The 23,686-nt window shown below is 38.4% G+C and overlaps 1 protein-coding gene across 1 annotated transcript; it reads left to right on the plus strand.

Moving 5' to 3' along the window:
* The first annotated feature begins 53 nt into the window (after positions 1 to 53).
* PRPF38A (pre-mRNA processing factor 38A) lies at positions 54 to 22,294 on the plus strand. Its single transcript, XM_028511827.2, has 10 exons — positions 54 to 391; positions 3,118 to 3,277; positions 4,917 to 5,038; positions 6,703 to 6,788; positions 13,404 to 13,514; positions 15,698 to 15,810; positions 16,630 to 16,656; positions 16,757 to 16,854; positions 17,321 to 17,369; positions 17,946 to 22,294. Exons 1-10 carry the CDS (start codon positions 262 to 264, stop codon positions 17,986 to 17,988), a joined length of 939 nt encoding a protein of 312 aa, XP_028367628.1. The 5' UTR covers positions 54 to 261; the 3' UTR covers positions 17,989 to 22,294.
* Positions 22,295 to 23,686: the final 1,392 nt, after the last annotated feature.

Consider the following 23,686-nt stretch of genomic DNA (forward strand, 5'->3'; position numbering starts at 1 on the left):
CAGCCAGCCCGCCCTCCCGTCCCGCTCCCAAAAGGGAGCGTATGACGTACTTACGCCAACGTGCAGCGGCCATCATCGATTCTCTCAGCGCCGCCGTTTGCAGAAGGAAGTTCCTTACGCTGCGGCACTTCCGATTTCAAGATGGTCGCCCGAGCTATCTAAGTGAGACCTTCTCCACCTTTCTGCGTTTGTGTGTGTTTTTAAAAGCTGGGTATGACGCACTAAAGGGCCCGACGGAAATAGAACTAAGAGGGTTCTAAAATGGCGAACCGCACGGTGAAGGATGCGCACAGCATCCACGGCACCAACCCTCAGTACCTGGTGGAGAAGATCATTCGGACTCGGATCTATGAATCCAAGTACTGGAAGGAGGAGTGCTTTGGGCTGACGGGTGAGTGGCAGCGCACCGACCCCAACATCGGCCGCGTTGTGGCCCAGTTCTGACTGGGCGCGGGTAGGACTGGACCCTGGGGTGAAACTGGAAGGAATCTGTCTTTCAGAAAAATCTGTACCCCTCTTACATGCCTAGACTTGTGTTGGGCTGTGGGCACACAGGTGGTAGGGTCTTACTACGAATGGTGTCTCACTTGGGTTCTTCGGGTCGTTCCATGTTTAATGATAACTTACGGGGTTCCAAGCTGTGTTAAACTCGGAGACCCCGAAAGTCTTAAAGGAAAGGCAGCATTCCCCCAACCATCTTACTATCCCCAAATGTAAATCATTTGCAGTATTTCGACGTTCGGGTCTTGATATACATATTAGTTCTTCAGAGAAGTCTCCTAGGTAGTCTTTTAATCTTTATCCAAATTTTGGCTCCTCTTTTTAGTATCTTTGTTAACTTCCGAGAGCCGTGGCTTCCTCTGTTGTGAAACGAGTGTAATACCCATCTAAAAGAGTTGTTCTAATCATTAAATGCAATAACATATACTCAATAATCGCTGGTAGTTGTGGTGCTAGTTTTTAACACTGTTGAATATTCTTCTGTTACAATGCTGCCAACCACCGCTAGCTGCGTGTGCCCACGAACCAGTCCTATTGTTGCTCTGAGTCGCCATAAAGTTTTAGTCTTGTAAAGTTTACTCGTGGACCCTTTTCTCATTACATAGTTATGTCCTTGAATGAACTCCATAACACAGTTACATCCTGTATATGTAGATGTCTGCAAATTTATCTCTCCAGCTCAGATCTCTCCTGAGATCTAAATCTCTAATTCAAAGACATGTTAACTCAATAGTTCAAAAGTAAACTCAGGACCTTTTTGTTCTCCATTAGGTTACATTTTCTTGTATATTTTCATCATATTCTGCATCTTCATTTAACTACTCATCAATGCTTTCTGTCTTGCCAGGCCATAAACTCCATAAAAATAGTAATTGTGTCCCTCTCCTTTATGCCTCTATCTGTATCTCTAGTAGGTTGTCAACTGTCATGTTGAGTGAATTAATACAGAATTTATCCTAAAGGAACTTGAGGTCTGATACATAAAGTGATTTCCCGTTAATGGTAGGTAACATATATTATTTGCTATGTGTCAGGTAGGTATTAGCATTTATTTGTATTGTCACATTTGATTCTCACTATAGCCCTTAAACTTTTTATCTTTATTATTTAAACTTTAACCGACAAGCTCAAAGAGAGGTGAAGTGACTTGCCCCAATTCACACAGCTAGTGTTTGATTTTGACAACATTGGAACGTTAGCATCCCATTTTATGGATGAGAAGGTTTACACACTGTATGTAGTTGTTGAAGAGTTGTTGATTGTGGGGGTTTTTTCCAGTTTTAAAGATTTTATTTACTTTTTTTTTTTTCTGAGAGAGAGAACAGGGAGGGAGAAAAGGAGAGAAACATCAGTGTATGGTTGCCTCTCACACATCCCCAAATGGGGACCTGGTCCACAACCCAGGCACATGCCCTGACTGGGAATCTAACCTGCCACCCTTGGTTCATAGGCCCGACACTCAATCCACTGAGCCACACCAGCCAGGGCTGCTTTTTTTCTTTTGTGAATGCAAAAGGGGCTCTGTAATAAATCTGACATATTCAGTGACAGAAAGTAATTTCACAGTGTGATCTAATAATAAATTCAGAATTGCACAAGTCATTGTGGGTAGTCATGCCCCAGGTCTGTAACTAATTTAATAAAAGTTTTAACTTCACCTTCAGCCACCCCTGCCTCTTGTTCTTAGGCATCTAGTTTAACACACCTTTAAAATGTCAGAGTGTGCCTCTTTTTCAGAACATGTAATCTTAACTATCCTTTAATACAATCTGAGATTTCCCAATGTCATATAATCTTCCTTAGTTTCCTTCTTAATTCGAAATGTTTTTTTATTTTTTTCTTTTCTTTTTTTTTATAATTATAATTTTTTTTTAAAGATTTTATTTATTTACTTTTAGAGAGGGAAGGGAGGGAGAAAGAGAGAGAAACATCAATGTGTGGTTGCTGGGGGCCGTGGCCTGCAACCTAGGCATGTGCCCTGACTGGGAATTGAACCTGCGACACTTTGGTTTGCAGCCCGCACTCAATCCACTGAGCTATGCCAGCCAGGGCTGTTTTTTTGTTTGTTTGTTTGTTTTGTTTTGTTTTGTTTTAAAGCAAAACTGGCATTCTCCAGAGCGTTTGAGATCTTGATTCCTGGCATATCATGATAAAAATTCTCTATGGGTTTGGACATTCTTATATCTCATTTTTAACTCTAAATGTGGCTATTTCCCTCTAATGTGATGGTGACAGGTATGGCCCCTGAGGTCAGACTGCTTAGATTTATATCCAGGCCTTGCTACTTTCTGGCTGTGGACCTTGAGCAAGTTACTTAACCTTTCTTAGCCCTCACTTTCCTTAGCTGAAAGCAGGGGCAGTGCTAGAACTTACATCATGGTTTGCTGCGAAGATTAAATAAAAAATGATATGAAATGTTTAGCTCAGTACCTAGCATATAGGAAATAAGTATCTATTATTGCTATCATCATTATTATTACTATTAATATGTACTTGTTCTGATATTAAACTGGTGATGAGTATTCAAAAGCATGAAACCTTGAACTAATTTCTCTCCTTTTTCAAACCTGGAAAAGCTTAGCCCTAAAATGTCTATTGTTTTTGTTTTGTTTTTAGCTGAACTCGTAGTCGACAAAGCCATGGAGTTAAGGTTTGTGGGTGGCGTCTATGGTGGCAACATAAAGCCAACACCCTTCCTGTGTTTGACATTAAAGATGCTTCAGATTCAACCGGAGAAGGATATCATTGTTGAGTTTATAAAAAATGAAGACTTCAAGTGAGTGAAGTGTTGACTAGCTAATATAAAACCTTCAATTTCAGTAGTCCAGAATTTGGCTTTGGTTAAGAGGAATGTTAAGAAGCTATCTCTTTTCCACAAAGTTCTACTCTAGGATTTTTGCTTTTGAACTCTTGAGTTTGTGTTTTGTCTGTCTTGATTGAATTCATCTCCTTTACTTTTTCAGTCTTGGTAACTTTTCCCCAAGAAAAATATTTCACAAAGTCACTGGATGCTCAGGGGTGAAGAAAATAACATACTGTGGGAAGATAAGGCAAACTTGGGTGTCAGATATAGGTCATGGCCAGATTCTATTACTTATTAACTGTGACCCTAGAGTAGTAACTCAATTTTCTCAGCTTTACTTTCTTAACTGTAAAATGGAGGCAGCAACATCAACTCAGTATTGATGTGAGGACTACATAAGATAGTGCTATAAATCTCACAGCACAGTGTTTGCTGCATAGTAAACATCGCAAATAGGTGAGCTGCTTTTATTATCCATTGACAAGTATGACAGACATACATAGTAATAGTTTACTATGTGCCACCCTCTGTTCTAAGAGATTTACCTCCTAGAACAGATTTAAATAATAATTTAACCTTCACAACAACCCTGTGAAAATGTTATCCCCATTATAATGGAGGAAACTTGGGCACAAAGAGGTTAAGTAATTTCCCCAAGGTCAGACAGCTAGAAAGTGGCAAAGCTTCAGATACTGTATCTGCTACTGTATTATGTAAGTGGAGATTTGAATGGTTAGTTGGATATAAAAGAAAGGAAAAAGGAAGGAATCTTAAACATTAACAGCTAGAAAATACCTAACACTTATTAGGTACTTACTGTGTGCCATATTGCTATCCTTAGTACCTTATATATACTTTTTAATTTTAGAGGGAGAGAAAGAAATATTGATTTGTTATTCTACTGATTATGTATTCACTGGTTGGTTCTTGTATGTGCACTGACCAGGGATCAAACCCACAATCTTGGCATATCAGGACAATGCTTTAACCAACTGAGCCACCTAGTAAGGGCCACATATTTCTTAATATTACCACGCCAGCAAATTAGGTGCTATCATCTACATTTTATGAAAATTGATAAAGCAAATAATTTGCCCAGTGTTACAAAGTTAGTAAGTAGTGGAATCAGAATTTGAAACAAGATGACTTGAAATTTTTTCCAGAACAACATTCTGCTGCCTAGCAATAATTTATATACTCATGCCTATATGTATTATTTTATTGTTAGTAAATATATCTTACATTTTCTGTTAAATTCAGTATCTCATTTGATTCTTAAAACAATCCTGTGAGGTACCTAGGTTCTATCTTAGTTTTGCAGTTGCTATAATAGACTCTGAAAGTTGAACAACACATCCCAAATTCCCACAGTAAGTGAGTGATAGAATGGGAACTTGAACCCAGATTTCCATATTTTAGCTCTTCTTGTTGCCTCATGCTGCCTCCAAAATTGCAGCTTTCTCATCTGCCAAAGGAAAGAAAAAAAAAACTTTTGTATCCAATATTGTCATGAGAAACACCAGTTGTAAAATTCAGAAACTTTCTAGGATGAACTTCTACAATGTTTTAAAACTCTTTACAAACTGTTGTTTCACTGTCATTTATCTGTCAGGTATGTTCGCATGTTGGGAGCACTTTACATGAGACTGACAGGCACTGCAATTGATTGCTACAAGTACTTGGAGCCTCTGTACAATGACTATAGGAAAATTAAGAGCCAGAATCGAAATGGGGGTGAGTATGGTGCCATGTGATTGAACCTTTATCATTGAGCTAATTTTTATTTCACAGATATCTCTGCCCTCACATTGTCACATACATTGTGTGAGTATTCCCCTTTATCTCTGTATTGGGGAGTACTCCATTAGACTGTTGGCTTCCTCTTGGCCTTAACCAGCCAGCCCTGTCTGCCCACCTTTCCAGCTGCATCTTTTATTAATCCCAGCCTTATATCATGTGCTCCCTCTACATGTGCTGCATCCCGTAAGATCTAGCTCTAGAATGAGCTCCATAGAAGCCTTCCCAAACTTCCCAAAGTTAGTTTTGCATAGGTTACATCTTCACAGTTCTTCCTACTGGCCTCTCCTCTAGCACTATACTTCATACTGCAGTATACAGACTTAAGTGTATTTACTCATACTTATGTGGTAGTCCCACTGAAAAATAGTAAGTGTATCCACGAAGTGCAGCTCCATGCCTGTTACAAAGAGACACTATTAGTGGTAAAGTGGGATAATGCAGTCAAAACCTTTTCTTGCTTAGTGTCATAAAAGATTGGTAACTTTTTTTCTTTTCCCCTTTCTGCTGTTACATGTATCATTTAGCAGTAGAAGGTTAAGAATTTGGAATTATACTTTAAACTTTTGTTAACTTATTAATTCATTCATTGAGTAAATACATGTTAAGTGCCAAGTCATGCCAAGTACTGTGCTGTGTACTGAAAACAACATGAGGAATAAGATGGACATGGTCATGGCCACCATAGAATTACTTACTTATGATTATATTATGTTAACTAAACTAAGATAGGGTTTCTTAATCTTCGGCAGTTTGGGCCAGATAATTCTTTGTAGGGAGCTGTCCTGTGCATTGTAGGATATTTAACAGCATCTCTGACCTCTACTCACTAGAAGTCAGTAGCATTCCCCACCCTAGTGATGGGGGGCAAAATCACCTCTGGTTGTGAACTGTTGAACTAAAGTAATGTTTACTATAGAAATTCTGAAACTGCTCCATTTACCATAAAACATACATTTTTTACATTTGGAAACATAGTGGTTCACATGAGAAATTACACTTTAGTTATATGATTTATTCAAGAACATTACCCCTATATGGTTCACAGCTATTTGTACTTGCTTTTGTGTTTGTCTCTTCTGCTAATTGGGACAGCTTCATTTATCCCATTATCCCCAGATCCTAAATGAGGTCTGGCACATAGATGGTCTCAGTAAAGTGAGTTGAATGAATGAAGATAGATGGTGATGACAGGTCTTCAAAGGACTGTAGTTTAAGCCCAGGTTTCACAGTAGTCCCCACTGTATAATTACCACACTCCAATAGCTTTACTAATGAAAGGGAGGCTTTAGAGAATTCACACTTTTACTTTTTGACCTTCTAAGTTTATTTCCAAGTTGCTTGAGCTTATTATTTTTTTAAGATTTTATTATTATTTTTGGGGTGGGGGGAAGGTAAAGGGGGGGAGAAAGATGAGAGAAACAGTGTATGAGAGAAACATGAATCAGTTGCCTCTTGCACACCCCCAGCTGGGGATTGGGCCTACAACCCAGGCATGTGCCCTGACCAGGAATGGAACTGGTGTCCTTTCACTTTGCAGGCCAACACTCAACCAACTGAGCCACTCTAGTCAGGGCCTGAGCTTGTGATTTTTCTTTCAGAGTTTGAACTGATGCATGTAGATGAGTTCATTGATGAACTACTACACAGTGAGAGAGTCTGTGATATCATTTTGCCCCGGCTACAGGTAAGATATACCCTTCTACCCCCCTAAAATAGGCAGACACACACATACACTAAGCCACTGAAACTGATGGATTTCAGGAGTCTTCTTAATAAGTACTCTCTTTAAAAAATATTTATTTCTTTGTTTGTTTATTTATTGGGGGGGGGGAGCGGAGAGAAACATTGATCTGAGAGAGAAACACCAGTCGGTTGCTTTTCATACCTGCCTTGACTAGGGACCAAACCTGCAACCTGGGCATGTGCCCTGACAGAAAATAGAACTGGCAGTCTTTTGCTTTGCGGGACTACGCCACGCCACGCCACGCCAGTCAGGGTTATAAGTAGTTTTTATGTCTGTGAAAACATTTCCTCTCATATATGGGGGAGGGGAAAGCAGATCATTTGAAGGGTAGGGCTTTAAAAGTGAACACTTAACACAAGAAAACTTTTTTCTACCAAGGAGACTATATCTATGGTAAATTTTTTAAAACTTTTTTTTGATAATTTAATGTATTTTATTAGCAAACTTACAGGAACAGTACAGAAGGCAGACAATGTTAAAAACATACTTGCATGTATGACAGCTCAGAAAGGTAGAGTGAATGGATAGAATCTACTCTGATAAAAATACTACAAACACCATTTAGTAGCCATCAATAAGAAATTTACTTGTTTTTTAAAAATCTAAATGATGGCATTGTCCAGGAAAAGTTAACAGGTTTATTTATATTGTTACAACGTTGAACTGCTGAAACTTGTTCACTGAAACATCTAGCCCTGGCTGGCATAGCTCAGTGGATTGAGCTCGGGCTGCAAAGCAAAGTGTTGCAGGTTCAATTCCCAGTCAGGGTACATGCCTGGGTTGCAGGCCATGACCCCCAGCAACTGCACATTGATTTTTCTCTCTCTCTATCTCTATCTCCCTCCCTTCCCTCTCTAAAAATAAATAAATAAGTAGGAAATAATTTTTTCCTGAAAAGTAGGAAATAATTTTTAAAAAAGAAATTTACTTGTTTTTAAAAAATCTAAATGGTGGCATTGTCCAGAAAAAGTTAACAAGTTTATTTATATTGTTATAACGTTGAACTGCTGAAACTTGTTCACTGAAACATCTTGACTTGCATTAATGCTTTATGTCTCTACATTTATATTTTAAAAATCCACACACATGAAAATGGAAAAGCTGCCAATGCCTGATATCTGTCCCCTATTTTTTTTAACTTGCAGTCATATACTTAGGTGCCTCTTGATCCCATGGAAAAAAGAGATCTAACATTCAGAATTACCAATAACAGGAAGAAGAGATTTTTTTTTTAAAGAATGAAATGTTTTTCATCATAGTGGATCCTTAAGCACGTTTTCCACATATGCGGCGTGCTGGCTGGATGTCTTTTGACGTAACTGTTACATGTTTGGCATGGATAGCACACAGGCTGGGTCTTCAAAAAGGCCAACCACATAGGCTTCAGTTTCCTCCTGCAAAGCACCAATAGCTGCACTCTGGAAATGCAGATCTGTTTTGAAGTCCTGAGCTATTTCTTGCACCAGGCACTGGAAGGGATTTGCAAATCAGCAGTTCAGTGGATTTCTGATAACATCTAATTTCAGGAATGCCATAGTACCCGACCTATAATGATGAGGTTTCTTCAGCCCTCCAGTAGAGGGCACACTCTTTTGAGCAGCCTTGGTAGCCACTTGCTTCCTTGGTGCTTTACCACCAATTTGCAAGCAGTCTGCTTTATAAAAGCCATGGTATAGAGACCTCTTTACTTAACGCCCTTCTCCTTTGGCTGGAGCTTGGTAAGCTCAATTTTTTAAAACTTTTTAAGCAACATTGCTCAAACTGAGCTTCATATAAAAATTCAGGATATAAAACAGGTGAAAGGAGGGTCAAGAGTGGAACACTAAAATCTTAACCCCTAAAATAGCATTGTAATCATCCTGCTTCCCTTTCCCAGAGATAAAGGATTGTCCATGAAGCACCTTTCAGGAATGGTTTTGACAGAGTATGATTTTAAAACTGTTGAAAATACAAAGGGAAAACAGATACAGTAGGTAGCTTGAAGAGAAAGGGAATGTGGAGACTTCTAAAGAGAGAATGGAGAGATGACTGAACAGGGAATTAGGAGACCTGAATTTCTGGGTTATTAGTACAGCTGGGTTATTATTACAGCTTTGAGACCTGGTCTTATTTTTCCCATTTATAATGTGGAAAAGTCAGACTACCTCAGTGGTCTCTAAATTGCCCTATGGGATTTTTTTAAGGCTACTGAAAGAAATAAGAGGAGACAAGCCTACATATCCCAACCAGGGTAGCTTCTTTTTCTCTAAGTTACCTGTGGGGCTTGAGATTGAGATTTTGTTTGAGCAAAATTGAGATTTTCCTTTAAATAGCTTTATTAAGGTGCAATTGACATGGAATAAAGTACATATGTTTAAAGTATTACAGTCTGGTAAGTTTTTACCTATGTGTGTATACCCTTTAAACTGTCACCACAGTCAAGAGTAGTGAACATATCCATCACCCCAAAGTTTCCTTCTGTGTAATCCCTCCCCTCACCTCTTAGCAACCACTGATACATGTGCTACCTGTCACAATAGTTTGCATTTTGGAATTAATACAGTACATTCTCATTTTTATCAGTTTTCTCATTCAGCATAATTATTTTGCAATTCATCTATATTGTTGGCATGTGTCAATAGTTGTTTTTTGTTTTTGTTTTTTTTAATTGTTGAATGAGTGCCATATCTCTCCTGTTCCATCCTGGTTAGTCTAGGCTAAATAGTGAAGAGAATGGGATGTCAAATTAGAAAACATGACTTCCAGCCAAGATAGAGACATAGGTAGATACACTTTGCCTCCTCACACAACCAAAAGAAGGACAACAAAAAATTTGAAAACCAAAAACAACCAGAACTGCCAGAAAATCGAACTGTAGGAAGGATAACAACCAGTGAGTTAAAGAAGAAACATTCATCCAGACTGGTAGGAGGGGTGGAGATGGGCAGTCAGGGTGGAGAGGATGGCAAGGTGGTGGCTAGCAGTCCCACATTTGCGTGCAGATAAACCAGGAGGAACAACTGGGGAGAGAGGCAGACTGCACAACACAGGCTTCCAGCATGGAAAAGAAAGCCTCAAAACCTCTGGCTGTAAAAACCTGTGTGGATTGCGGCAGTGGGAGACTCTCCCAGCCTCACAGGAGAGTTCATTGGAGAGACCCACAGGGTCCTAGAATGTGCACAAACCCACCCGCCTGGGAATCAGCACCAGAAGGGCCCAATTTGGTTGTGAGCAGCAGGGGAAGTGACTGAAAGCTGGTGGAGAGCCGAGCAAGTGGCCTTGCCCTCTCAGACCCCTTCCACACAGACAGTGCCACAAAGCAGCAATGTGGGTTGCCCTATCCCCGGAAATACCTAAGGCTCCACCCCTTACAACCTAACAGGTACGCTGAGACAAAGAAATATGGACCAAATGAAAGAACATATAAAAGCTCCAAAAATAAAACTAAGCAATGAAGTGTTACCTAACCTGTCAGATGCACAGTTCAAAAAACTGGTAATCAGGATGCTCACAGAAATGGTTGAGTATGGTCACAAAATAGAGGAAAAAGTGAAGGCTATGCAAAGTGAAATAAGGAAATATATACAGGGAACCAACAGTGAAGGGAAGGAACCCAGGACTCAAATCAACAATTTGGAGCAGAAGGAAGAAGTAAACATTTAACCAGAACAAAATGAAGAACCAAGAATTCAAAATAATGAGAGGTTTAGGAACCTGCGGGATGCTTTATGCATTCCAACTGATCCGAATTGGGTGCCAGAAGGAGAAGAGGATGAACAAGGAGTTGAAAACTCCTTTGAAAACATAATGAAGGAGAACTTCCCCAATCTGGCAAAGGAAACAGACTTCTAGGAAGCCTAGAGTGTCCTAGAGAAGTTAAATCCAAGGAAGCATACACCAAGACACATCATAATTACATTATCCAAGGTTAAAGATAAGGACAGAATCTTAAAAGCAGCAAGAGAGGAGACGGTTACTTACAAAGGAGTTCCCATAAGACTATCAGCTGATTTCTCGAAAGAAACCTTGCAGGCAAGAAGGAGCTGGAAAGAAGTATTCCAAGTCATGAAAGGCAAGGATCTACATCCAAGATGACTCTATCCAGCAAAGCTATCATTTAGAATGGAAGGGCAGATAAAGTGCTTTCCAGATAAGGTCAAGTTAAAGGAGTTCATCATCACCAAGCCCTTATTATATGAAATGTTAAAGGGACTTATCTAAGAAAAAGATCAGAATTATGTACAGTAAAATGATGACAAACTCACAACTGAACGTTAAAAAAAAAAAAAACTAGAACAGGAACAGAATCACAGAAATGGAGATCACATGCAGGGTTATCGGGGGAAGAATGGAGGAAAAGGTACATGGAATAAGAAACATAATTGATAGGTACAACGTAGATAGGGGGAGGTTAAGAACAGTATAAAAAATGGAGAAACCAAAAAACTTACATGTAGAACCCATGAGTATGAACTAAGGGGGTGGGGAATCATGGGGGGTGGGGGGTACATGGCAGGAATAAAGGGGAGAAAAAAATGAGATAACTGATAGCATAATAAAATATAATTAAAAAAGAAAACTTGCTTTTGGGACCCAATTCTCACATTACTGTGGGCTACATTAGTTATTATTACTATTGTCTGCTCTCGTATTTGAAAATACTCCAAGAAATGTAATACCTGTAATTGCAATCAGGTTATAGCAGCTAAGGGTTCTAAAGCCCAGTCAGCTATAAGCAGCAATCCTACTGATAAAGTGAGATTATGTGCATAGAGTCTAGAAGACTACACAACAGGACTCAGAAGAAGTTGAAATGACTGATGTATATCACCAACAGATGTATCATAGTATGGGCCTCTTGCATGTCCTGGATGTAGTGGCCCTTAAGACTACCTGTGTCTCTGATTCTGTTACTAAGCAACCCATAGGTTGTCAGTTTAGTTTCTGATGTACCCTGGCATTGGCAAGGAGCTGCCATGGAATGAATTCTAATTTCATCAAACATAAATGCTATGAATTAATATTTAAACTAGTCACTTCCAACTCTGAGCATTAGGGATTCTGGGTACCCTCTATGATGCAGTCCTAGATCCCCAGCTGTGGTGATTCTGCGACTAGAAAGCACTGTTCTGAAGAATTGGATTGGTTTTGCTGAGTGGCATCTTTGTCAGAGTTTTCCCAATTTTTATAGAATTTTATTAGGAATGAGAGAGAGCTAAGTAGAATACAAATCTTACTTTTTGTTCTAGGGCTCTCCAACATTCTTTACATGCTTTGCACAAGGAAATGATAAGGGATCTTATTTTACCCAACTAGTCTGTTTGGCAGTTTTGAACTTATTGTTGCCTTTCAGGTTCTCCGTTATTCAATAAGTACTGCTAAGCCACATCTCAGAAGAAAATGGAACCAGATGAATTGTTTATGTGCTGTGTTAAAAATGCATGATTCGGGTTGGGTGGGGCAGGGGAAAGTGGAGACAAGTGTACTTGAACAATAAAAAATAAATAAAAATGCATGACTCTAGACAGCTAGCTCTCTGAGTCTTGTGTATAATAGAGAGTTGGTGCTACTTTAAAGCAGGGCCCAAGGTACTCTTCAGCCCTCACACTAGGCTAAGCCTCGGTGGATCTCTTGGGGTAGATTCTGATCTGAGCCTCTCCTGCAGAACTATCAGCCAGTATGGTCTAAGCCATGAACTTACGGCCTTTGTATATGAAGTTCATGGGATTTTTTTTTTTTTGTATTCAAGGCTGTACCTATCCTGATAGGTATAGCTATTCCAGTGACCTTAGAGTATGACCACAGGTAATAGAGCCAGCAGAAAATGGAGATGTTCCCTCCAGCTTTTATCTGTTTATAGGGCAACTTAAAAGACCATGTAAATTTCAGGTATGTTAAACTCCTCAGGACAATCATAAACTACCCAGGATGTTTTGAAATTATTGGGTTGGCCAAAAAGTTTTTGTTTTTTATGTAACATGGCTCTGGTAGAGCATAGTTGTCTTTAACTTCATTTGAAATAATTTTGTTAGGTTGTGTTGTGACAGCTGTCATATCAGCGTGCATTTTTTAAAAAACTCACCAAAATTGGTAAATTTTTGTGGAGTTACTTAATATTGAAGATGGGAGAAAATCCACATTTGGCATATTATGCTTTATTATCCCAAGAAAGGTTAAAAAAAAAAAAACAACTGAAAGGTAAAAAATAGAATTGTTCAGTGTGTGGAAAAGGTCCTGTAATTGATCAAACTTGTCAAAAGTGGTTTGCAAAGTTTCGTGCTGGAGATTTCTCTTTGGATGATGATCCACAGTCAGGTAGACCAGTTGAAGTTGATAAAAAAATTAAATCAAGACACAGAACAATCAGTGTTGTACCACATAGGAAATAGCTGACATACTCAAAATATCCAAATCAGTCAAGTTATTGGTAAAATGAAAAGTGTAACTTTTATTTTACAGAAAAATCTATTAATATTTTAGCTGTGGCACCGTAGTTTTTCTGTCAATCTCAGAAGCCCAGTGTTGGGGACACAGAAGAGATAATAAGGCCCCCTAACACTCTTGTGTTCTGTTTAGAAACGCTACGTGCTAGAGGAAGCTGAGCAATTGGAGCCTCGGGTTAGCGCTCTAGAAGAGGACATGGATGATGTGGAGTCCAGTGAAGAGGAGGAAGAGGAAGATGAGAAGGTGAGGTACCTGGGAGCTTAAGGGTGGAGGAGGAATATTTATAGGAAATGCGAATGGTGCCTTTTTTTTTTTTTAACTTTAACAAAGAAAAACACAGTATTTAGTAACAGTATAGGCTTTAGAGTTAATTAGTCCTTGGTTCATATCCTAGCTCTGCTATATATAGTGGTATAATCTTGTGCAAATTATATCATCTCAGTCTTCTCTGTAAAGGATACTGATACCTTTCTCTTAGGACTGTTAATGAGTATTAAATGAGATAATATAAAGCCCTTAGCATAGTATTGGGGCATTGTAATTACCTAACAATTATGATAATACTTACTCATTAAATACTATTTAATAAAACATTATTAAATAAAGTTATTAAATACTTGGGACAAAAATACTGTTTATAATTGGACTATCCTAAGAACTAAGCCTGGTTTAGAAAAAAGAAGTGCCTACTGCATGGTCACATTCTTTCATATTAATTACAATGTTGAAAAGTTGGAAACAAAGTGTAAGGGAGCAGTGAAATAACCTAACATATCAACTCACCAGCGTATTAGGCAGCCATCTAAACTGTTAAGAAAAGTATACACTGATGTAGAAATGCTTATAAGTTAAAAAAGAAGGCTCTAAAACATTGGTGATTAAAATTACAGCAACAATATATGGACACAAAAAGGCTAGGGGGTAATGTAAGAAATGCTGCCTTATCGATACTGAAACATTATAGATGGAAGTGTCACTCTGAGCCATCAGTCTCCCTTCAAGTTTAGTGCAAAACGAAGCACAATCATTCGTGAATCCAAAGCCATACAAAGCTGAGGTGTTTCTCTGTGGTGAGTGAATGGAAAATTTTAATGACATACCAAAGTGGAGAGACTGTGCCTCAATTTACCTGTCTGCCTAGCTTCAACAGTGATCAACTCATAGTGATCAACTCATAGCCAGTTTATCAGGTTTTTTGAAAGATTTTATTTACTTTCAGAGACAGAGGGAGGGATGGAAGGAGGGAAACATCAGTGTGAGAGAAGAGACATCAATGGGTTGCCTCTCACATGCTCCCAACCCAGGCATGTGCCTTGACTGGGAATTGAACCAGCGGCCTTTTGGTTCACAGGCCAGCAGTCAGTCCACTGAGCCACACCAGCCAGGGCTGTTAATCAGTTTTTAAAATAAGTTGATTCTTGAATGTCCTCCCAAAATGACGAATGCCTTTTTGTCCCTGGTAACTTTGTGGATTCATAGATCTAAGCAAATTTGATTTATTTTGAATCATTGTTATTCCTCTCGATGTTCAAATTATCCTGTCTTTGGCCGGGGGGTCCCTCAGCTTGCCTCATGAAATGTTGATACAATCATAGGCTCAGCCTTCTTGCTTTCTGTTATGACATTATGTCCTTTTTTAGAAAATTTTTTGTACTTTTTTTATTAGCATTTATACCCCTTATACCCACCTCCTTGCCATGATCACCAGTTTTGTCCATGTCCATGAGTCCTTTTTTCCTTTTTGCTCAATACTTGGACCCCATAACACCTCCCTCCAAGAGCTGTCAAGCCTGCTAAAAATGTCTTTATGTTGCTTGTTCAGTTTGTTCATTAGATTCCACATATTAGTGAAATTATAATGGCAGTATGTTCTAGTCATGTCTTAATAGCTTCTGCCCCCAACTTGGAATTATCCCTTTTCCAGGGAGCCCTTGGTTCCATTTACTAACAAGATAGGATATTTAGATACCACAACTTAGGCACTTTAAGTGCTTGTTGCTGTTTGTTTAGTCAGTGTTACTAGGCCTTTATTAGTTGGCTGAGCTTGGGGGAAATTTTGTGTGTGATTGAAGTACACTAGGAGTTTTACTTAATCTTAATGACCTTGTATATTTTCTTTTGCATTGGAAAGCCAACTTCCTAAGGAATTGAATATAATTACTTACCTCTCACTGCTCTGAAAAAGTTCCAGAATAGTTGTACCAACACTAGAACAGTAATGGGATTATTGGAAAGTTTTGTGGGGGGTGGGGGTTTTTTTTGGAAATTTTTTCTCCTCAGTGTTATCTCTCTGTATACAAAGTACTGTTTTTGAAATCACTTGAAGGTAGGATTTCAGACAGGATGGCCAGGGTAGTGTAGCAGTGTTTCTATGATGGTTTTATGTAAGCCTGTGCTCATCACTGATCCATCCATCTCATTTCCAGTTGGAGAGAGTACCATCACCTGATCACCGCCGGAGAAGCTACCGAGACTTGGATAAGCCCCGTCGCTCCCCCACACTGCGCTACAGGAGAAGTAGGAGCCGGTCTCCCAGAAGGTAAGGCCCTAGTCATTTGCCTCTTCCAGAGAGACTTTAAGCACTGTAGTGCTCTGGACTTCAGGGAAGGGAGCATGCCAAGTCTGTGGAGAATATTTGCTTGCCCAATATTAGCTACTGGAAAATACCCACAAAACTTCAGTGTCACACAATCACCATTTATTTAAGTTCACAAGTCTGTAGTCAATGATACAAACTGGTCTTGGATAGGCAGTTTTTTGTTGTTGTTTTTTTAAATATTTTATTTATTTATTTTTAGAGAGGGAAGGGAGGGAGATAGAGAGAGAGAGAGAGAAACATCAATGTGCGGTTGCTGGGGGCTATGGCCTGCAACCCAGGCATGTACCCTGGCTGGGAATCGAACCTGTGACACTTTGGTTCTCAGCCCGCGCTCAATCCACTGAGCTTACGCCAGCCAGGGCTAATAGGATAGGCAGTTTTTTAGTATGTTATGTTCACGTACCTGTTTTGCAGTCTGTTGGCAAGTATAGGATAGGCTTAGCTAGAATAACTGGGGCAGTTCATCTCTTCTCTGTGTATGTCTCATGATGGGCTAGGTTAGGTATGTTCTCATGGCAGTGGTAGGATTCAAGAGCAAACAAGACCAGTCATGCAAGTTTCTTTCCACTATATGGTGGTATCACATTTGTAAATACCCCATTGGCCACAGTGAGTCACTTGGAGTGGGAGGGGTGCCAAAAAGTTACATGACTAAGCAGCTGGATAACAGACGGGTTAGGAATTGGGGCAGTTTTTTGCAATCTACAACATCCAAGGCACCTACCTACTAAGGCTCTTTTTCCTGTTTTCTTTCCATAGGCGGAGTCGGTCTCCCAAAAGGAGGAGGTAGGCCTTTAGGGATTTGTAATGAAGGCTAGGGATTTAGGGAGGGAGGCTGCTGTGAATATATTGTCAGATGTAGGAGTCTGACCAGTCATTTCCACAGCCCCTCCCCCCGCCGAGAAAGGCATCGGAGCAAGAGTCCACGACGTCACCGGAGCAGGTCCCGAGACAGACGGCACAGATCCCGCTCCAAGTCCCCGGGTATAGTATTTGGGCCTTTTGCTGTTGGTTGTCTTAACAAAGAAATGTAATAGCAGTTAACCTCCTGCAATAGTGGAGTGCCTGTGTTACTTCTTAGAAGAAAAAGAAATGGACTTAGAATTTGAAAATCAGAGTTCATATCCTGATTCTCATGTACAAGCTTTGCTCGTATGGTGAGCCAGCTTCTTCATCTGAAATTTTAGGAATAAGACCTAACAGGGTAGTGGTAAATAACCAATGTCATGTTTGTGTAATTAGCCATAAAGCCCTGAATGCATATGAGTTGGGTTTAGTTCTCTTCCTACCACACGAGCACCAGTTCAGAGAGGTGCTACCAATTAGAGGTAGTCCCTAGCATAGGGCCAAAAAAGTGTTAAGCCAATGGAAGGGATTACAGGAGGTAAAAAGGACAGTGGAGAAGTAGGAGAGTACACACTCATTCAGCCATTGGCCTTTTCTTCCCCAGGTCATCACCGCAGTCACAGACATAGGAGCCACTCAAAATCTCCTGAAAGGTATGGACTGACCTCTATTTTGACTTAAGACTTCCGCTCTTTATTCATAAATTAATGCCCCAATCACAACTAAATTTCACCTGAAATTTTCTTATTCTGATGGAGTCAGGAATTCTCCTTCATTAGGATAAAATTGCCTTGTTTTCTAGAAAAATCCTAGAATCATGTAAGTTTGTATTGTTTTGCTTTTCCTTGTAGGATTATAGCTTTGGATAATGGTAAGGGTATATGAGCTTTGGTCTCAGGAGACCTGGGCTTACACCCCAACTTTTATCACTTAAGAGAATAACATTGGCCAAGTTATCCTCACGTTTGATAAGCTTTCATTAAAAATGTTTATATGCTATACACTGTTATGTACACTCAATCTCTCAGAGGTCATTTCCTCAATGGTATGTTTTGGATAGTTATGTTAGCTAGCGCATTGTGTTGCTGTGAGACATAAAAACACTAGGCACATTGGGTAACGTCTCTGTCCCCATCAGTGTTGCCATACCCTGGTTTTCCCCAAAAGTCCTTGCCTAGCTCCTTGAACAGATGTTAAATTTAATAATATGTCATGTGTTGCCATTTCAGATCTAAGAAAAGCCACAAGAAGAGCCGGAGAGGGAATGAGTAATGGACTCAGTTTGGGTTTAGTTCAAATGGCCTACTGCAGACATGAAAGCATCTCTGCATGTAGAATGGTTATGATCTACTCCCGAGGCAGCTATGAGAATATTTTAATTTTTTTTACCTAAAAGTGTCTCCACCTTTTTTTTTTTTAATGAAAGAGGTGCTGAGTTTTCTATCTCTTTTTTAATACTATTCCATGTTTGAGGGATTATGCTCCCCAAGGGCTGCTTTTGACCCCTTTGTACAACCAACATTGAGGATTTGAGGATGTGACCACCTAGTGATCCTTTTGTCATTAAATTTAAAACACCCATTTTCCATCATTCTGTAGTTTAGTGTTTGGTTTGCTTCATAATTGGAACTGTTCTGAGACTCCTAAGATTTGTGCAGTTGTTGCATTGAAATGTCAAGTTAGTAAAACATATTAGTGCCAGATTTTTTTTCTCCAGCAGTAGCAAGTAACAGTAAACATGAAAACCGACCCATTACCAGCAGCTTTGTATGGAAAGAATGCACATGTGAGTCTTCTCATGGACTGTTTAACCCAGAGGCATTGAATAGCTCAACAAAGTAATTTAACACCTTTTAAGAGTATTCTTTCAGTGTTTCTTCCACATAAGCCTTGAATTCCAGGTTAAGATGCTTAGCCTTTATTCTACAAGAACTGACATTATTCTAGTCTAGCCAGTAGCAGTAGGTCAACAAAATTGAAAAGGTTTGATGGAGAGAAGAGTAATACCACTCAGGGTTCTGACCTGAATTGTTGGAAAATAGTACTATTCACAAAGCCAGAAAATACAGTTGGAGTACACCAGGTTTTATAGGGGCAATTAGAGTTGTAGTAGGGAGAGTACACATTCAGTTCAACTTAAAAGTTTAATTTGAGACAGCTGTGGTATATCTAAATAAACCTCAGACAGTTGGAAATAGGGAATGGAGTCGAGCATAGTGATCTAGCCATTAATTGACAATGTTGAGGTAATTGTGGATGTGTAGAATTGAACAGATTGCCCAGGGATTGTGTGTTTATGTAGGAAAAGCCAGTAACAATCATAGGCAAGAGCAGCACTGGTGAGAAGAAATGCAAATGCAATCATGATGGAATAGTGAAATGAACCATTCAGAAAGAATTAGAAGAGGTGTAAGTACACAGAAGCAAAGTAAGGACTGAAGAATGTTCATGAGCACTGATCATCAAAAGGGTGTCAGGATCTTTGCTAGAAAAAGTTGTGTTTACCTGTATGATACCTTTCCTCCTCTAAAAATGGAAAAGTAATTCAATGGCTTCCTACAGCTCTGGTCCCAGCAAAAATTGTGACTACCAACTGCCTCATACAGGATGGATCCACTTTCCCGGGGAGCTGTATCTGGCCACAGGATGCACATTTCTATTGCTTGCTTGAACTGAGGGATTTTTGCAGCAATATTAAAGTATTTAGGCATCATGCTGTGATTTCAGATTTTCCAGTGATTCTAACTCCTGATGACACTTCAGCTAATAAAAGTTGTCCACCAGAGCTACTATGGTTTATTGTACAACTATATGTGACTGTCTTTAAAAATTAAATATAAGCACCTCTATTTGCATCTGTTCGAGTCCCAGCAGCTATTTCTTACCAGTGATTTAGGTAGAAAGAAATGTCTTGGCTACATAACCTATGGAGCAACCAAGTCATCCAGTATATTGTTAAAATATTTAAAGTTCACTTTAAAATGAAAATTTTTCATGTGTCTTAAAGCCAACAATTTTTAATACCAAAATAAACTTCCCCAAACATAAAATGAAAGCATACTTATTAGGCATTGGGGCAGCACAGCCAACCTGTAGCAGGAAGCAGATTGTCCCTATCCTCTTGTTAGTACAAAGACAACAGTAGGTGGGACGTGATGAACATCTATCTGGAGATTGTTTTGATAAATCATAGGTTTGTAGAAGAGATGGAGTTTGCTGAAGGGCCATTCTGTCATCTATCTACTAGGTTAGCTTAGTAAATGAGGCCTTGAAACTGTAGCTTTATGGCTTCAACCTTTGGCCTATAAAACATTTTTTTCATATCTTATAAGGAAAAAATTCTTACACCTTGAGACAAAATGCATTCTGGTGTTTTCTGTATAGTATCACTTTTTAATGTTGGGTACAGACTGCTAAATTGAATTTACTTCCCACAATTTGAACTGTACTGCCTTAAAAGCTTAGCCATTGGGCAGAATGACTTGTAAATACTAAAACATGAAGGGACAAAATTGTTCTGAGAGGCTTATGACATAATAATCCAAGTTAAGCCTCATTCTTCCTAGCCTCTTTATATAATTATTTTCAGCAGACCTAAATTTAAATAAGCATTAATCAGAAAACAAAGATCAGAAGTGCTGGTCACCCCTCAAAAGGTTAAAGTAACAAGTTCACAGACTCAAAAACCATGTAACAAAATAATCTGTTTTAAGAGCAAATATAAGAATTCAGACATTAAAAAGATAAGAGATGGGAAGTAAGCTTGGCAGAGTATAAAATGAAGATGTGAAAAACTGGAAAAATGAAACCTTGTAAAACAAAATGTAAGCAAGGCATTGAGAAAATAGGCTGGAGAAAATTAAAAATGGAGAATAAGAGCTGAGATAAAAAAAATCCTGCACTGTATAATTGACATTCCTGATGCGAACTGTTAGCAAATCAAATTTTTAAAAATTCAAATAGAAAAAATTCCTGAAACAATAAAAACCTATCAAGAAATATCCTGGTGTGTTTAAGAGAAAATATCAAATCATTCATAGGGAAAAATCAAGGTCTCAGATCTTACAGCATATTTCATGGGGCAGTGACTGTGCCAGGAATTTTATACCCAACCCAAGTTGTCTTTAAAATATAAAGGGAGCAGACATTCTCAAGGATGCAAAAACTTAAAAGTTACTTCAGAAAGAACTGTGATCTATGAAATTAGCCGAGCAAGAAATGAATCAAATTAAGGACATAGGAAAAAAGTAGTAGTAAAAGGAGTGGTCGTGAATATTGTAGAAACTTCCAATAAATATGAGAAATGGTTTAGTATTTGAACATTGTCTATATAGGAATAATACAGCCAGGAAGGAGAGAAACTCTGTGCTAATTTCATTTCTCATAATAGGAATCATATATACCATCTAATTAAAATAATTGTCCTCAACTTAGAACTAGGTTCTCATAAAAAATTTTAAAGTTGAGCATTTTGTCACCTTCATATTTTTCTTGTTAAATCCAAGTAAAATTAATTTGCTATATTTACTCAATACAGCACATGAGCCCACTTTTTACATATGTCTCTATTTAAGGAGAGATGGCTGGAATGAATAAAATTCTCCAGATAATAGTATTTATTTCTGGCTGATGGACTATTAAATGTTTTAGCTCACCTTATTTTTTTAAGTAAACATTTAAATTATCCTGTAAAGGAAAATGAATTTGGAGTTCAAAGCTTTTTCATAAGCTTACCTACACATTTTATATATTATTTGTTGGAAATGTAAATTGGTAACCACTTTTCTGGATGGTGATTTGGCACTATGTCACAGGAATCTTGGGATTTTTATCCTTTTTACCTAATAATCCCATGTGTAAGAAGTCACCATAATATAAAAGCAAACACAAAAACAGCTCTACCCCAGAAATAAAAGTAGACTACTTACACCATATACAAAAATAAAAAGTGAATTAAAGACAAACCGAAATATAAGACCCGAGGCCATAATCCTCCTAGAGGAAAACACAGGAAACAAACATGGATGTGGTCCCAGCCATGTTTTTTTAAATATGTCTCATAAGGCAAAAACAAAAGCAAAAAGGAACAGATGGTACTACATCAAAACTCTTGCACTGCAAAAGAAACCACCTACAACAAAAAGGCAATCTACTAAATAGGGAAAATTATTTGTAAATGATATATCCAATTAAGGGATTAATATCTAAAACATATCAAGAACTCATACAAGTTAGCATCAAAGAAACAAGTTAAAAATGGAGGACATGAATAGGTGTTCCTCCAATGGGGACATACAAGTGGTCAACAGACACATGAAAAGATGCTCAACCTCACTGATCAGGGAAAAGCAAATCAAAACCACAATGAGATCATCTGTCGGAACAGGTATTATCAATAAATCAAGTGTTGGCAAGGATGTGGAAAAAAGGGAACCTCTGCACTCTTGGTGGGATTATAAATTGGTACACCCATTATGAAACATTACAAAGTTCCTTCAGAAATTAAAAATAGCTGATGTGACCCAGGAATTTCACTTCACTATTGGATATGTATCTGAAGAAATCCAAAGGATTTATTTTAAAAAGGTATGTGCATCCCTATGTTCACTGCAGCATTATTTACAAGAGGCAGATAAGGAAGCAACCTAGGTACCCATTGACAGATGAATGGATGAAGAAGATGTAATGCATATATACAATGGTACAATGGAACTTTTTACTTAGCCATAATAAAGAATGAAATCTCGCCATTTGGGACAACATAAATGGACTTCAAAGATATGCAAAGTGAAATCAGAAGAGAAAGACAAATACTGTATTATTTCACTAAGACATTAAATCTAAAAACAAAAAACCATAAACTCAACAAAAACAAACTCAGATACAGAGAGCAAACTGACAAAGTTTCCAGATGAGAGGGGGCATTGGAGTGGGATGAGTGAAAAAAGTGAAAGGGATTAAGTAGTACAAATTGCCAACTATAAAAATAGTCATGGAGATGTACAGTGTAGGGAACATGGTCCATTATATTGTAATAACTGTTGTCAGATGGGTACTAGACTTACCTTGGTGATCACTTCATAAGATATAAATGTCTAATCACTATGTTTTACACCTTAACTAATATAATGTTTGTACACTATAACTGGAAAAAAAATCCTAATAAATAGCTTTAACCCATCAACATTTTACATATACTTTTATATATTTAAAAAAAATAGTAAAAATGTTCATCTCAGGGTATTGAACAAATAAATTACACAAATAGTACACAATTAATACTCATGGGAAAATATTGTCTTTATGCCATTAAACATTATACAGAACACTGCATATAACTGAATAATTTTTGCCCTTTTCAACTGCTCTGCAATGAATTTCAATAAAAAACTTTGTAAACTTGAAATTTCTATGAAATGTTTGCAAATTTGCCCTGACTGGTGTGGCTCAGTGGGTTGAGTGTCATCCGGCAAACCAAAAGTCCACTGGTTCGATTCCTGGTCTGGACACATGTCTAGGTTTTGCGCGTGTACCAACACATACATTACAAACTTAAGAGCTTTCTATTTTTCAACTAGGAACAGTTTTTTTTTTTTTGCCAATTATTCAACATTGACGATCCTGAAGGAGGGACAAGTGAGATGCTGAAAATTACAGTATACAACACCGTCTTGTATAAGCAAAACCTACGTTCACTGAAGTTTATTGCCCATTAAATATCTTGTCAAGTCATATGGTGCTTTCCTTTAGGAAGGAAGGCTGAGTTGGGGTGGTCTCTAGTCACAGACTGTTTTCTTTTTAATGAAAACTTCAAATATACTCAAAAGTAAAATGAGCTGAACACCCTGTACGCCTCATAACTCTAAAACCTGAAATGGAGATGAAATACCTGAAGACGAACTTTTAAAGAAAATCTTCAATGTTCCAAGTCACATTTTAACACAAAAGCATACACTGGACCAGGTTTCTC

Source organism: Phyllostomus discolor, chromosome 5, assembly GCF_004126475.2.
Source record: "Phyllostomus discolor isolate MPI-MPIP mPhyDis1 chromosome 5, mPhyDis1.pri.v3, whole genome shotgun sequence".
Taxonomy (NCBI): domain Eukaryota; kingdom Metazoa; phylum Chordata; class Mammalia; order Chiroptera; family Phyllostomidae; genus Phyllostomus; species Phyllostomus discolor.